Source organism: Seriola aureovittata, chromosome 7 (assembly GCF_021018895.1).
Source record: "Seriola aureovittata isolate HTS-2021-v1 ecotype China chromosome 7, ASM2101889v1, whole genome shotgun sequence".
Lineage (NCBI taxonomy): Eukaryota > Metazoa > Chordata > Actinopteri > Carangiformes > Carangidae > Seriola > Seriola aureovittata.
The window spans coordinates 8355605-8371942 of NC_079370.1; the positions used below are offsets into that span (position 1 = coordinate 8355605).

At 40.9% G+C, this 16338-nt stretch overlaps 1 protein-coding gene across 5 annotated transcripts; it reads left to right on the forward strand.

The window, feature by feature from the left end:
- The first annotated feature begins 256 nt into the window (after positions 1–256).
- On the forward strand, positions 257–16064 carry thrap3a (thyroid hormone receptor associated protein 3a). Of its 5 annotated transcripts, none has more exons than XM_056380988.1 (11): positions 278–557; positions 5531–5675; positions 8660–9562; positions 10027–10710; positions 10990–11165; positions 11599–11710; positions 12028–12109; positions 13461–13642; positions 13754–13934; positions 14110–14253; positions 14393–16064. In XM_056380988.1, exons 2-11 carry the CDS (start codon positions 5554–5556, stop codon positions 14615–14617), a joined length of 2811 nt encoding a protein of 936 aa, XP_056236963.1. In that variant the 5' UTR covers positions 278–557; positions 5531–5553; the 3' UTR covers positions 14618–16064. The 5 variants fall into 5 exon arrangements, with proteins under 5 accessions (XP_056236965.1, XP_056236963.1, XP_056236961.1 ...); XM_056380986.1 differs by having other exon boundaries at positions 280–557; positions 12025–12109; XM_056380987.1 differs by lacking the exon at positions 278–557 and adding an exon at positions 5159–5398 and having other exon boundaries at positions 12025–12109.
- The last annotated feature ends 274 nt before the right edge of the window (positions 16065–16338 follow it).

Consider the following 16338-nt stretch of genomic DNA (forward strand, 5'->3'; position numbering starts at 1 on the left):
AGACTACAGTCTAGTCCATGCATCTCTATCACGGTGTCAACAAATTCAACATTGCAGGCATCATATTATTATATATATTCCCACTATAATACACGTCACTAAACGCCACTGTGCACCACAGACACAGTAGCTGCTCCCTGTAGGAATAAGGTTACTACAGTGACTTTTCGCCAGGGATTATTGGGCTTCCATGACAGAATGATGTTATTACAGGGACACAGGGCACGGTTAGCCTCCTATATTTCTAATGCACGGTTACAGAGCTCATTCATTCATTTAAAGACGGTGTTTTGACAGACGGCGAAGGCGGAAAGGAAATATGAACCTCTGAACCACACGGAGCGGTCACACCCCCTCTCTCTCAACACCGCAGACTTCAGCCGACACACGCTAACACGCACACACACATATACACACACACTCACTTGACACAAGTTGGGCACAAGAGCACAGACACACAGACAAGACCAGGGAGAAACTGTCTTTAAGTCATTTCTGCAGATTTACGCCGTGGTGCCTGAATGTGACGCGACAGAACTGAACGACAACGCTGACCGGTAAGTGGCTTAGTCTTATTCATTTTCTCTTTATTCTTTGGGCAATAATTTGCGCGAAAGATTATATGTTTATGACATAATGGCAGCAGTATGGAAAATGAAGCTTACAGTCGGTTGTGTGGAACGTACGCAGCTCAGTCTCTGATCCATGGCAAAATGTCACTGAAAATCCAGCGATATCCCGTTCCTGGTTACAAATACCGACTGGAAAAATATCAGCATTTGGTCAGTAAATTGTTAGACCATATATAGGGGTATTTGGTCTTCTGAGGGAGCCATTGTTCTGAATGCTTCTCTGATGTTAAATGTTAGATTACTTATTTTTCTGAACCTGATTTATACATCATTATGGAAACAGCGGGATGCAGTGTCCATCCCATCCAGAACATGACCCACTGCCTCTGATATGCTTTCATTTTAAGTCCAATGATGTCATTTGAACAGCTGTAGTGAAAATATCTGTGAAGTAAGGGTTGAATAATTTGCTTGATGCTCAGCAGCCTTATGCAGATAGGCTACTATTAGTCAATATTTATATCTTGAATGTGATTTAATAGATCACCGGACCACCTGAGGACTGTAGGAGAACCTCAGTAAAACGAGATGTTTAATTTTACCAGTAGTAGGACTGTTGTTTTTAGTGGTTGGCCCCATGACAAGATTGCAGGTTTGACTAAATTGTCCCTCCCTCTACAGTAAACAGCTACAATTAAGCCCAACAAGTTACACACAGCAACAAGAAGCGTCTCTTAGTCATGAGTTTCCTGTACATGCTCATATAACTGGCTTTGGCGGTTCAATGTGAATCTATTTCTGGGATGCAGTGATGCAAAAAATAAAGAAAAAAAGAAAAAAATTGCAATTTCCTGCTGGGCTACATGGATCCTGGTTGAGGTTGATCCTCTTTAACAAACACCAGCTGCACATAAAGTGCACACACAATGAAAAGGTGTGCCCAAGTTTAAATATGCTGGCACGTACTGAAGTGGCAGTACAACACATTCACTTCTGTTCTGACTGTCTGTGCCACTTTCTTTGTGAGGATATAGAGATGACCACTTAATCAACTCTCCATGTGTATGTGTCATAGGCTGCTGTCGGTGGAGATCACATTTGTGCAAGTTCTTCATAGGCAAAATATATGAATATGGTGCAGCTTGCGTGCAACTTTATTGGCACCATCTGGGTGTGGAACTCCTCAGTCAGTGAAACAAACTGGTGCCGCCACATCAGAAATGAAAGTACTCTGGTTATACAACATACCACTCTCTGCCACACCAACTGTGTCTCCAGCTTTATGCTTACAAGATGGGCACAGGGAAACACAAAATCAATTGTAATCATTTTGAAAATAAACAACTATAACTCATCATTTGCCAGGCTGTTACCAACTGACCAAAATAGAGAGGACCTTTAACTGCTGAGTTCCCCCCCTTGTGTTCCACAACCGTGGTGATGACAGACAGATGAGAGGCATGTCGGTGTGAGGATGCCTCAGTGTCACTCTGCCGTATGCCATTTTCCAGGCAGAAGTAGCCTCATGTGCGTTGGGGGAAAACCATACAGTTTTTAAGTTGCCAACTGTTTGTGTAATACATTTTCAACTGGAACTAAATGATAAAAAGCCGAACAGGTCTTTCCAAACAAAACAGACTACCCAGTTGAGAATAGAGTGATACTGAACTGCCTTAGCTGGCAGGAAGTTAGGTGCTACTGGGATCATGTTATCATTAAACTTGCAGCCAAGTTCAATGCCAAGCTGAAAGGTGTTCATCTGTCATTGTAGGTGATTAGCAAAGAATAATGTTGCATGAAATTTCATGCGTGAGGTCATCTGTTTGTCTAACAGTCTAGAGTAGCTCCCTCAAGACAAACAAGTCAGCTAATACTCATTCATACATAGCTGAGTGAAGCAGGCTAGTCAGAAGAAGATTTATTGTTTCATTAAACAACCAAAAAGGAGGAAGCTGCAAAGTTTATCTCGTCTGAAACAGCGCTGCCAGTGGGTTCGCTATCCATTAACAGACCCGGCATGCGAAAGTGTCTCACTTACATGTCAATAACCAAAGATTGTGCCAATGACAGTTGCTTTGGCTTTTCTGAAATAGCGGGCTTGGAGTCTCAGGGGCACATATAGATAGCAAATGTGATTCCAGCTGCCACTGTGGCATCCCAGCCCTAATGATGGGGTGGTTGATTGAGTGGACCGTTTCTTCTCCTATGCTTTGAGCCATGTATCAAGTTGCTGGACCATTGTTGATCAGAGCTACTTTTGCTGTTACATGAAGTAAGCAGCTGATGAGGATTATACAGCTGTCGCTCCCTCCTCCAAGGGGACTCTTAATCATGTGCATATTCACAGTACTGAACTTCTATTCACTACCCAGTGTTACTTCAGTTATGTGTTCAAGACCTGTTTTTCTAGTTTGGAATGTTGTTAATGTTTTTTTTTTTTTTTTGTTTGTTTTAAATGAGGTGAGAAAGGTTGTTCATTCAGATACCAGCTAATATACTGTGATGATTCTGTTTGTCCCAAAATCTTACAACAGATGATCCAAGCACGAGATAATCAATAACATGGTGACCTGGGAGTGAAGCCCAGAAGGGTCAAGTTAGACTTTAAACTAGGAAAAATATTGTTTTGTCTTGCTACTGTGCAGCTATTTGTGCCTGCACCATAAAGTGAAGGATTTAGCACAGAGTTGACAAGTGCAATGGCATGGCATTTCAGTTGTTGACACATATGTTGATGATGGCAATTGACAAAGTGTTTTTTTTTTGCTCTCGGTTTAGTCATCTTTAAAAAAATAAAATAAATAAATACATAAAAAGTCCCAGAAAAGTATAGAAAGACGTGTGTTTGCATTTGTGCGCCCATGTCATTAACTGTTCTGGTGTGCTGAAATCTAGTAGCAAGTGATTAAAGACCGAGCTTGCCACAGCCTTTTTGAGAGAGGCTGAAATCTCAGTGATTAGGCTGCCGACCACACAGTGTGGAGGAGCAGCAGCTGCAGCTGGTTATCAATGGAAACAGAGCCCACTGTTCAATTCTGCCCACTAGTTTTCATACTGAGTACAGGAGGCAAAGACAATGCTTGGGATCCTTATACACATACACAGACATAAGGTTGTTTGAGTTAATAAAGCAGGCATAATGCAGTAGTTTCAACAGCTAGGGAACCATAGCTGTGTGTAGCCGTTTTGTTTACAGTTTCTGATGACACCCATTCAGAAGTTTCGGGAAAACTATTTTCAGCCATGTGAAAATGTCTGAAACGCAGATGTGCTGGTTTTCAACATTTTTATACAGCTATTATAACTAACTCAGAACAATTCACTACAGTTGGATTTTGCCCCTTGAATTGCCTTCAAGGATAACTTCCTCTTGTATATAAAGCAAAATTAAGAAGACTGTCCCAATGTATTTGCTTTACATGTGCTACCACATGCTGGAAAGGGGCACATCTGAATGCCATACTTTTCAATGTGCACAGTAAGCTAAATTGACGGTTTGTTGAGGCTGGACCTTCAGGAAATTATTATCTGAAAGCCAAAAACAACAAGCTGCCAGGAATGAGGAGAGTGCGAAGTTCACCGAGCATGAAGAGGAGGGGGGGGGGGGGGGGATCCATTTCAATACTCTCCAAAATAGTAGCAAGGATACACACAAGGACCACCATGTGATAGCGTGCACTGGTTTTGAAATCTCCCGTCATGTGTAGTCGGCAATTTCCTCCTTCTAAAGTCTCTGAAGATGACTCTCATAATGAAAGATCAATTATTTGATCCCTGGCATTTACTGTTCTACGAGGACCATATGTCACAGATAATGCCGTGTGAGCCTTGGGAAGAATTAGATGCTCCTACTATAGAGTTGTATTAATAATTTTGAGAGTGTACAAGTGAAACCCTGGAGGAGTTGAGCGGAAACATCCTTTGAAGTTATAAGTATATCTGAGACCTGTGTGCACTGAGCATGAAGTTAAAAGTGCAGCATATTCTCTTGTAGCATATTCACAGCGGATCTTTAACCACAAGCAAATATGGTGAGTTAGCTACAGAGGAAATTAACTACTTTCCCATCACCTGAGTGGACTGATGGTGAGCTGAAGTATTTAACTTTGGACCAGCTAGGTGCGAGTTTAACAGTAACTAGTACTTTTAATCTCAAATGAGAAAGCGGAACAACAACTAAGCAAATACTGGACGAGACTGGTGTTAAATTTTCTGTAGAGACATATACGCACTACATTTGTTTACTAGCAGGACTGTATTCATCTATTTGACACATATATAGCATAAAATGATGGTGGTGGAGAGACTTATGGTATATGTATGGGTGAGTCATTCAAAGAAACTTAGAAAAACAATAGCACTGAACACTAAAGCTGTATTGGCTATTTAGTGTGAAGGGAACAAGCATTTCTGTCACCATCATATTTGGTGTATACCTTCTAGAACAGGTTTGGCATATCTTACTGATAAGCGTATCTTTGTGTTAAATATTTTATAGTTGGCTCGACAGTTAAGAAGTCAGATGACTGACGTAAGACTGCCCTCTATGCAAATGATCGCTGACTAAATAAAACTGGTTCTGTTTGGATGCCCTACACTACTCTCAATTGCCTTCTTCCTTTTTCACAGCTGCTCCGTTTCTTCACTCAGCTTTTGCACCAACTGGGCTTTTGAAGCGCATCTCAGATGGCTAATCGGTGTTGGATATTTTATTTAACGGATTAACGGATCTCTGCTTTCTTTAAATTCATTTTTTTCAACTGTGCTAATTGCTCATTCAGCTGTTGGCGCAGATGGTTAGTACCCATTCTGTGCAGCTTGAAAAGGTGATTTGAAAAGGCCTTTATTTTTTATCCATTTGTTTTTTTTTTTTATTTATTTATTTTTTTTATTTGTACTGTTTGGGTTCTTACATTTTCCAAATCCTAACTCGGACGTACAACTCTTTTGTGTGACAGTTTGAGGTGGGCTGGCTGCAGTGATGTCCAGATCAACAAAATCAGCCTCAAGGTCTCGGAGCCGCTCAAGGTCCCGGTCAAGATCCCGCTCCACCTCGCGATCCAGAAGTCGCTCCAGGTCCCGGTCCAGGAGGCGTCGTTACAGGTAGAGTCCATTTTATGAACCATGCATTCTGTTTGACAAATCTCTTTGCTGTGTTGTTTCCTTGGGGACAAGAGCAACCTGGTTTTCCTTCGACCCTTATTTAGCTTTGTTATTGCCGTTCTGAGCCTTCGTCTAGAGCAAACTGTGTTGCAGTATATATGAGCGTAGAATGCACTGACCCACCTAATTCCTGAAGCATGAATAACTGGAAACTAGCAGCAGGTGCAACAGACAAAATGCCGCCAGGTTAAGCAAGGACATCAACATTGATCATCCCATTTTTCCTGCATATTTCCCACTAATTCTATGTAGTAAATTAAAAGTACAATGTGCTGTTAAGATGTGTTGTGAAGTTATTATTTTTAGTAAGTATTTGCAAGTAATTTATTTTGACAGTGGGAGCATGTCAACAGGCAGCTCTGTGTTGTGTTATCAGCCTTTCCTGTTAGCTGCGTATCTGTTGATTGCCATCTGCAAGACTTTCTCTTGTCCTCGACTTCATGAGTTTAGTTCTCATATGAATGGACAAAAGCTGGTGTAGCGTATTAATGGATTTGGGTCTGACCCAAAGACTGGCTTCAGCTTCTGTGTCTAGAGGAGTTTGAGAAAGAGTTCAGCTGCTGGTTAGTGACTTAACAGAAGCTTGAGAGAATATTATTCAGTAATATTGTTTGCAATACATGGGAACACATTTGTATATATTTCAACCTCAGTGGCATATGGAAATATTTTATCAAGTCTAAGTGTTTTTTTGCTTTGCTTAAGCAAAAATGCCCTGGCTGTGGGGTGATCTGCTGGCTATGATGTGCACTTGGAAGAAAAGGCCAAGCTTCACTCCGATGCCTCTGCTGTTTCTGGCAGAATGACTGTGGCATGGCAGGGCAGCTCATTTCCTGGCAGCGTCACAGCTCACATTAAAATTAGCATAAAGAAGAGACATGGAAGGAATCTAATGGTTAACTCTTCCTGAGCACAACGTGCACATGGGCTTGTGGAACTGTAAAACCATGAATGCACACATTTGCACAGGTTTTACAGAAATACCAACACCCAAGGAAAGAAACACACACACACACACACACACACACACACACACGGAAATGATTTATTCCCCTACAACCTCCTGGGGAAAACATCCCCAACATGTTGACAGGACTGATAACTAAAACCGAGAAACCAGTTCCAGTTTGGAGCTTAATCTTCACCATCTCTCACTGTCACCATCCCTTGCTTTTAACACCTCAGGGCTTAAATGGGACACAGTGTAGCGACTTTCCTTAGTGACTTATGTAAAATATAATAAGAGAAGCTATATTGTATCTTGCTGGAATATTACATAAATTTGTATTTTGGTCCAATAGATCTTTTTATAAAGCCTCCCTACATTGGTTGAACAGCCCTTGTAACTGGCAAGCATAGAGTCAAAGGATTTGCGTAGATTTTTTTTCCCCCCTCATATGGTCCATGTGACTCCCCGCTTCACCAGAGCTGGCCAGAGGAGCTGCAGTATCTGTAGCTCGCACTGTGAGTGTGCAGTGCTGCTCAGTGCGCTGCCTTCTTTAATCACTCTGTATTCCAATGAAAAAACACACTAGGTGAGTTATGTGCTTTTTCAGCCTTTTTACTATGGCTTTATAATGTGTTTGCATGTAGCGCTGCACTGCTTGGCTCTGTCAGTTTAGAAATATAGTGCTGCAATATGTTGTCAGTCATTAACATGCTTTAGGAAATCTTCATTATAGTAACATTTCAACGGGAAACTGACTGAGCAGTCACTTTTTCTTTATCGACAATTGTAGAAAAGTTGTTGAAGATGTAGTTTGTTGAAAACAAAAGTGATACAACATGTAGATTCATTATCTCTTAGAACGCAGTAGAAAGTTGTGACTGTTGTGTAGAAATGTGGTTAGGTTTAAACATAAAAGTTTGGCTGATAAAATTATTAATCTGAAGTAGAGAACATCCTGTATTGCGGTTATATTCGCAGGGCTGTGTTAAAGTGTTCAGGGTTGAGTAAAAAACGAGGCATTATTATTTTCAAATGAGAAGCGCAGCAGAGCCACCATGTGGACTTGTCTGAACCTGCAGCCTGGCTCAGCTCCACGCTGTGAAATCTCAGCTTTTCTCCGTGCACCGCTCTTTTGTTTGCTTCTCTCAACATGGAAGCCCACATGTTATATACCGACATGTTTTGGCAATTCAAACTGTTCTATATCAGCTATCTGCAGCTGCAGTTATGTCAGAATGTGTTTTATGGTTTTGTAATTCGTATGTATCCACCTTGCTTGTTACATGCGCAACATCTGTTTTAAGAAAATCGAACAGACTGGTTTAAAGTGGTATTATACTGTACAAGTGGTATTCATCATTGTTTGTTTGTGAACAAACAGTATTGTAAGTTGTCATCGTTGTTGTTTTCCTACACCAAAGATTCATAAATTCATAAAGTCTGAGTTCCTGTAGTTTCCTGTGTGTTCAGCCATCATGTCATTCAGTGCACTACACTGTACCTAATATTCTCATATTTATTTTAAGAATAGCAAAAAATCAAAGCATTTATATACTGACCGGGTTGACCTGTTGTTGTGTATGTCAGTGAGCTAAATGATCAGATGAAATCATTAAGCATGTGCCTAAAGGGAATTGTGTGTCTTGCTGTCTTACAACATTGAATAAAAGTAGATGCATATTACATTTAATGGCTTTTTTTTTTTAACACTGGTCAACAGAAAAATACACTTTGATATCAAAGTGTGTACACAGAGTGTGTCTGCATGTGTGTCTGTCTTTTGTTGAAACTGTATCAGAACTTAACTTCATTTTAGGCTGTGGTTTATAGTTTGTGGTAGTGTTGCATTACATAACATCTCTGTGGAGTTTTCTATTTTTGGGGCTAGAAACCAGAAAAAACTCAGCATGTGTTACATCTGTCTCTTTCCAGAAAGGAGTTATGTGCTTTCTTTCTCTCCTTAACCTTTTCGTAGCTCTAGGTCTCGGTCACGGTCAAGATCTCATTCTCCATCTTATAACCGGGAGAAGAAATATCCGAGAGGATACCACAACAACCGAGAGTTTCGGGGCTACCACCGCGGCTTCCGGAGACCATACAACTTCAGGGGCCGAGGTCGGGGCTACTTCCCACGTGGACGGTACCAGCGTGGTGGTGGGGGTGGCGGCGGCGGCGGCTATAACAATAACAACTTCCGCCCCAACTGGAAGAATTACAAGCAGTACCCTCAAAAGCAGCAACAACAACAACAACAGCAGCAGCAACAGCAGCAGCATCAAAACCATCCGCGTGGACGATCGCACAACCTCCAGAAACGCTCAGGGAGCCCCCCTCAAAGTCACACTCAGCACTCTGACCGATCCTCCTCGCCATTATCTAGACACTCTCAGCATTCTTCCTCCTCCTCGCACTCGTCCTCTCCCAAATGCAGGCCATCCTTACTGCTGGCTAATCAGAACTCTAAAGATGTGACAGAGGAGCACTCGGCCTCAAAGGAGGTCCAAAAGGGAGGAGGGGGAGATGGGGATCCAGTAGAGCCTGTCGGGGTGTTGGCAGAAGATGCCAAAGACGGCACAGGCAATGGGAAAACTGAGGGGAACTGGCAGGCCCTGACAGACTGCAACAGCAGTCCAAAGAGAACCAGTCCTCTGGTAAACTCTGGTCAGAGCAGCCAATCTACTAAACAGTCTGGTTCCTCCCCTAAAAGCACAAATGACACCGGCAATGGCGCCCCCTCCTGGCAGATGGTGTGTAGTTCATCCTCCATGAAAAAACCCTCACGTGAAGGTCTAAACCCAATGCTTTCCAGCTTTGACTTCTTCTCCAATGAGGAATACCTGGATGGAGATAAAACAGCAATCTCTATTGCCTTCAGAAAGTAAGGCTGATTTTACTTTTCTTCTCAAATTAATTCTGACATTGTTTTAGCAAACTATGCAAGCTTTATAGATATACACATACCATATTATGAATCCTTGTTTGGTTGTTAAAATGCTTTCACATGCCTTTTTTTTTTAGATCACACAATAACTTGTGTCTTGTTGTTCCCATGGCATTCCAAGCTTTGGGTAGTCAAGTGTGGTTGTCACAGCAGACTAAAATAAAATTCAGAGATTTAGAGGGATTTTCAAAATATTTGATTTGTCAAACAGCATTGTTTTTCATTGAAATTCATTGAGGCTTTATGTCTTTATTTTCATAGATAGAAGACTTGTCTGACCGATTTCCCTGTTTTAATTTGTGAAGACCCTACCATTTGGTTTTCTGTAAATTTACATTATGCAGTTTCTCAAGTAGCATGTCCAGCTAGATGCAATTATTTATCTGTTTGTTGTTGTTTAGGTTTCTCGAGGAGCAAAATAAAAAAGCTACATCTGCTTGGGAAAATGGCAAGAACACAGAGGCAAATGATGTGGATATGGAACAGGGGAAAGTAAATGGCAAAGCATCAGCAGCTAACGCTGATTCAGTGTCGAGGAAGTACAAAGACGACGCTGACAGTGAAGTGTCTCTGAACAGCTTTTTGAAAGCTTCTCCTTTTCTGGAAGAGGAAGAGGAGGAGGTGATCATCAAGCCTCATTCAAAGCCATGTCACAAAGACTGGCACAATGGGGATGACTCCTCTAAGCCAAAGAGCAAGGTCACTCACTCAGCCCGTGAACTGTTCGAAGAGTGTTTTGGCAAATGGCAGAATGCGGCCCATTCACAGATAGCTAACAGTGACCTCGACGCCATGGCAGAGGAGATATATCTCAGTCGGAAGCACGATAAAGCAGCAGCCATTGCCGCCGCCCTCGCCAAGAGGGAGTTAGCAGGAAAATTTGAGGAACTCTCCCCAGACACGAGTTGTAAAGCCAGGAAGATGGCAAAATCTCCCTCTATCCCATCTCCAACACCACCACCGAGGAGGAACTCTGACAGAGAGATGTTTATGGTCAGGGGAGAGGACTCACCTCTCATGTCCACAAGAAAACAGGAAGCTAAATTTAATGTCAGAATGGATTTCCTTGGAGATAGCTTGATGAGGTGAGCATCAAACTATAGTTTCTTGTCCCATATGGGGTCTTTCCTCAGTGAGCCAGAGGTCAGACCTGTGCACCCTGCTGTAGACTTTGCAATAGTAGCTGCACTTCTGTTGTAAACTGATGATATACTGATTTCTTATGAAAAAGAAAAACAATGCATTTACTGCAAAGCTTTACCTGTGTTTTGTTTTTAGCCTATTTTATATATATATAAAGAAGAGGCACAGACAAAAAAGCTGTCGTATGTATCGTCGTAATTCTTTTTTTTTGTCATTTTCAGCTCTTCTGATATTTTAGCTGAGGAGCGACAGTTGTCTCAGGATCTTGTGCAGTCCTCAAAAAAGGATCAGCAGTTTCGCTCCATCTTTCAACATGTTCAACAGGCTGCTCAGTTACCCAGGAGTCCCTCTGAGCTGTTTGCTCAACATATTGTCACCATCGTTCACCACATTAAAGGTGAGTCCCGAACTGTGTCTAAGACATGTCTTGACCTATTATTCCCAACACAGATTCATTTAAAATGACACAGGTTCTTCAGTGACGAAGGAAAGCATCCGTTTTTAAGAATGACACACCATATTGTATTTACTTTGGCCATGGAGGTTACTCAGCATAGGCTCATCTTTAACTTTCAAATCAGTGACAAACTACATCACAATTAGGAAACTGTTAATGGACTCAATGAACATGAGGTATGTCCGTCTTTGGTTAATCCAATGAATGAAATACTTGACAAATCAGGGTACATTTCATGACATTGATGCAAAAATTGTATAAAAATCCAATATTGCCATAAAACCATTGATTTGCAACATTAACCATAATGATCTAATAAATAAATAAATCTGGATTTACCATAGCCTTTATTTCTTATTGTTTACCCTGACAGCTCAGCACTTTCCATCTTCTGGCATGACTCTTAACGAACGATTCACCATGTACCAAAGACGCGCTGCAGAGAAGGAAATGATGAAGCCAAGAAAAAGCCCAGAGATACACAGGTAGAGTCGCCTATTGAGTGACCCTCTCACCTTCAGTGTGCTGTGGCTTCACCTCCTCTTTTAACAGCTTTCAGGTATTCCTCTCACCTTTCCTACCTGAAAATCAACAGACTATCTTGGCTTATTTGTTCTCATGCTCGGTGGAGGTCAGTTTTATTTTCCCACCCGTTTTTCTTTTTCTTTTTTCTGTTTTGTGTTGTCCTCGCAGTTCAGTGTAGTCTCACAGTTTTGATGTTTTGGTAGCTGTGCTGTGGTGTGGTTCCCGTTACTATGTGCATTTAATTGTCTGTTTTAACTGTGTTTCTTTTCCACAGAAGAATTGATGTGTCAACGAGTGCTTTTAAGAAACACTCTCAACTTTTTGAGGCGATGAAAAGCTCAGAGGATGGCACTTACAAGGTGACTGAACATTTTGCAGTATGAAGTATGTTGGAAAAACAAACAACAGCAAACAAATGAGCAAGCCTGATGCCTTTAGACTGCACTCTCTTAAAGCCTGTGGCTTTCCTTGAAGGGAGATGCTCAAAGTCTAAGAAATGCACATGCGAAATAAGGCACTTTGACTTTGTTGTTTGTTATATCGCCTTCACCCATGGTGAATTGAGTGAGTTATACTGTTGGCACAAGCCTGACCAAGGCTAATGAATCAAATAAGGTCAGAAATGGAAGCCACTGTGCCAAAGCTGTTCAAAGGACTCTAAGCAATTGTCTTCGTAAGTATTCTTTAAAAAAATAAGGAACGGAAATAACCAACAGCAAGCACTACATGCACCTGTGCTCATATTTGACATGCTAAACTTTTTGACTAGACCATCAGTTTTTTTTAATTGATGCGCATGGACATATATGGCCAACAATTTGTAAACATGAAGTGTAAACACTACTAAAAAAAGAAACAGTTAAATTGAGTAAACTCAAATTATTGAATGATCGTATCTTTTTTCTCTTTTTTTCTTCACTGCTGCTAAAGATAGAGGTGGTTTTGCATGTACAGCCAAATACCCTATAGCATTCATATACACCAACAGCATACCTCAAAGTCTTTAGATTGGTTTCCCAGAAACTTTTAGTGTCAGTTCATGGCATCAGTATGGTATGATAATCAACTGACAATGACTTAAAACTTGTTTGAAATAGAAAACACATCTCAGGGAGTAATCGGAGACTGTTTTGAATCCACTTGCAAACGCACCTTGTTATTGGAAGTCATGTTAAATGTGGAAAACAAACGAGCAACGAATGACATTGGTGCCGTTTGTTGCTGTTGAGTAGTGGATTCTTCAAGTCTGGCATGTCCCACTTCAATGCACCAGTGAGGGGGTTTTTAAAAACACAACCTTCTGATGGCTGACCATGCAGTAACATCACTTTGACACAAATAAAATAAAGCTGACTGTGATATGTTGCCCTTTTTCAAGCAAATTCCAAGACTTTGCAAGTTGATTTTCATACCATATTTAAGTAGCCACCTTGAAGAAATGAAGTCAATCTACACACATATGCTTTGGAAAATGGTTGAAATTAGGTAATCCCAAAAACATGCAAAACTACTGGTCTGGCCCTTTAAGTGCACTGGAAAATTTACTCCTGAATGACTTGGTTTTATTCATGCCAGCTGGCTGTTACACGGGTTCATCCCCTTTTTCCACTATTTAGTTTACAGACCAGCTTGGCTGAGAGCAGAATGATAGCATCTTCATGCTAATGCAAAGTCTGTCCACTACGTTGTGTTCTGTTTTGGTTTGCCCAGGACGGCGGGGAAAAAATAAAGGGTGACCCAATGGACCTTCGTTTGGATATTGAGCGCCGTAAAAAATATTCCACCCATGAAAGAGATTATAATCAGGAACGGGGAAGAGATACAGGGGATTCCCCAGATTCTAGTAGAGAGAGGTCTGCAGAAAAGTCCTCCAAAAGCCACAAGAAATCAAAGTATGTCTAACCACCCTATACTACAAATATGCTTAATATTGTTGTTCATATACCCTGCACTATAAACAGCTGGGCATGAAGGATGTTTGCATGTACCATTTCTGCTTTAAGGAAAAATAAGAAGAAGCGCTCTCGCTCAAGTTCGTCCTCGTCTTCCTCATCCTCCAAGTCCCAACAAGAAGGAGATTTGCCCCAGGATAAGTCTGATTCCAAAGATGAAGGCTTTGATAGGGCAAGACTGGGTCAGAAGGAGTTACCAGGGCCTGAAAGAGGAAGGCCACGTGGAGGATTTGTAAGTTTAACAAACTTTGTTGGGTAGGTTGTGTTTTAAGGAGATATGATCCTCTTTAAGGAGCAAAGATTGGAGGAATAACTGCATCAAGTTATACTGTACACTTGACTTTTATGGATAGTTCTGTCAGTGATTTCTCTTCTATTCAGCTGCTTTTCTTTTCCTCTAATTAAAGCAAGTACGAATTCGTGGGAGGGGCTGGAACAGAGGCAACTATCAGGGAAACAGTTCACTTAGTAACCCCATGAACATGGCAGGACATCCAAAAAGTGAAGACTGGGACCCAGAGTACACTCCCAAGAGTAAACAATACTACTTGGTAGGGTCAATCTCTTGCCCTTTCATGCCTCTTATCTCTTTAAATTCACACACTTGGTTGAAACTTAGACTAATCTAGCTCAGGTTGTTGTACAGTTGTCTTGACAACCCCTCTTTCCTTTCCCCTTGCTTCCTCCCAGCATGACGACAGAGACGGGGAGGCAGAGTGCAAGTGGATGGACAATCGAGGGCGAGGGCGGGGAAGCTTCTCGCGTGGAAGGGCACGATTCATCATCCGCAAAGCCACCGGGGCCTCTAACACCAATAGCACCCGATGGGCCCATGACAAGTTCCAGGTCAATGGGGAGCAAGGTGGTGCACAGGAAGAGGAGGCAGAACAGGACCATAAAGTGGGAGAAACTTGAGCGTTGAAGCAGTCTGCTGAAAATCTTAATTGTTTTCTGTGTTGTTATGGGAACTGACTCAGTAATTTTTATCCATCACAATGGATCAATAAATGCAGATTAAAATGTTTTATGGGTCTATTGCTAGGAAAACTTTTAAGCTTTAATTTCACTTTGACTGGACACAACCAGTTACTACATCAGGATACAGCTTGTTACTAGTAGAAGCACTGTTTAAGGGTGAAATGCTGTGTCTCATGACAACTCACGAGTTTGTGTTAAATGTTTCTTTGCTTTTTATAGTGAATTCTTCTGTTCAGCATTTTAGTAATATTTACACTTTTCTCACTTGGGTTAATTAATAAATACTGAATTGCTCTTGTATTTTGAAGTAGCAAGACAAAATTACATTGTAGATCAAATCAGCTTGTGCCTTATACTTGTGAAAATGAAGAAATGTTTTCTGAATAGCCTACGAGGTGAATTATGGTACTGCTATATGCATTGAAATCTACCTTAATTCCCTAACCATGAGCGTAGAAAAAAGAAGCAGGCATGTTGTTTTGAACTGTGTCTTGCCTGGAGTAAAATGACAGCAATAAATACACTGTAGTTCATGTTGACATAAAAAACACATCACTGTTTAGCCAATTCAGCACTCTACAAATGACCCTGATCTGACAATGGGACCAAACTGTACAGGGTCAAAGGTTACTTTCTGTAGTCTGTCATTGTACAACAGATCTATAACAATATCTGGCAGCGTAGGAGAATGTTATCAGGCTAACTACCTGAACATTTAACATGTTCATGGAACATTATACTATCACAGATTTCTACTCTTCACAGTAGCTGTTTGCTTGATCTTGGATACCACTAATCAATGTATAATACTGATAGTGATTATATATTTTTTTTCCTCCAGAGACATTCATTGTAGTTTTTGTACCTGTTAGGCAGGATTATGACTTTATAATGTAAAGGAGAATGTGTTCTTATTACAATAGATGTTTATGTGATTTTTGTTTGCAGATTGCAAGCTTTTCTCCAGCCAATGATGTTTAGCCAGTTCATGTAAATTGTGTGCAACCGTGTCAACATTTAACAGGTTCAAAACGAGCAGTTGTTTAGTGTATAGTCTGTAACAGAAGTACAGGGCAGTTTATATGACAAGGATTATGTCTAATCCTACAATAAGAATGTTCTCTCAGTGCCTGTGTTTTTTGTTGAAGTTTAGGATTAAATTTATTTCTGTTTGGCTAACTGTCAATACATCTGAATTACACAATATGTGCCTTGCTGTGGGTGCACTGGTCTTATTTGTAACACAGGCCTACAGACTGAGATTCATGTTTAACTGTTTAAAGATTACCTGCTTAGGAAATAATGCTTTTTTTAAAAAGTAGGTGTTGTTACTGTTTTTTCTTTTCTTAGAGATTGTAAATTAAAGAGACACTGATTTCTTTGATGCCCGCCTTGATGCGTCTTTCATTGCAATTTCTCTTACATATTAGAGCAATTTGTTTGAAATGACACTCCACAACAATCATTGCAGTTTTCTCCACTTAACATTTACGGGAAAGGTCACAAGAAGCAAGCAACTTAACCTGCATCAGTTCGCACAGTGAACTGCAGCACTGTGCACCCACTGAATAAACATCTCGAGAACCATATGATCAGTCTCCAACTGCTAATTTTAAATACCACTTAGCAGACTTATTTCCTCCCCAAAATAATGCAGC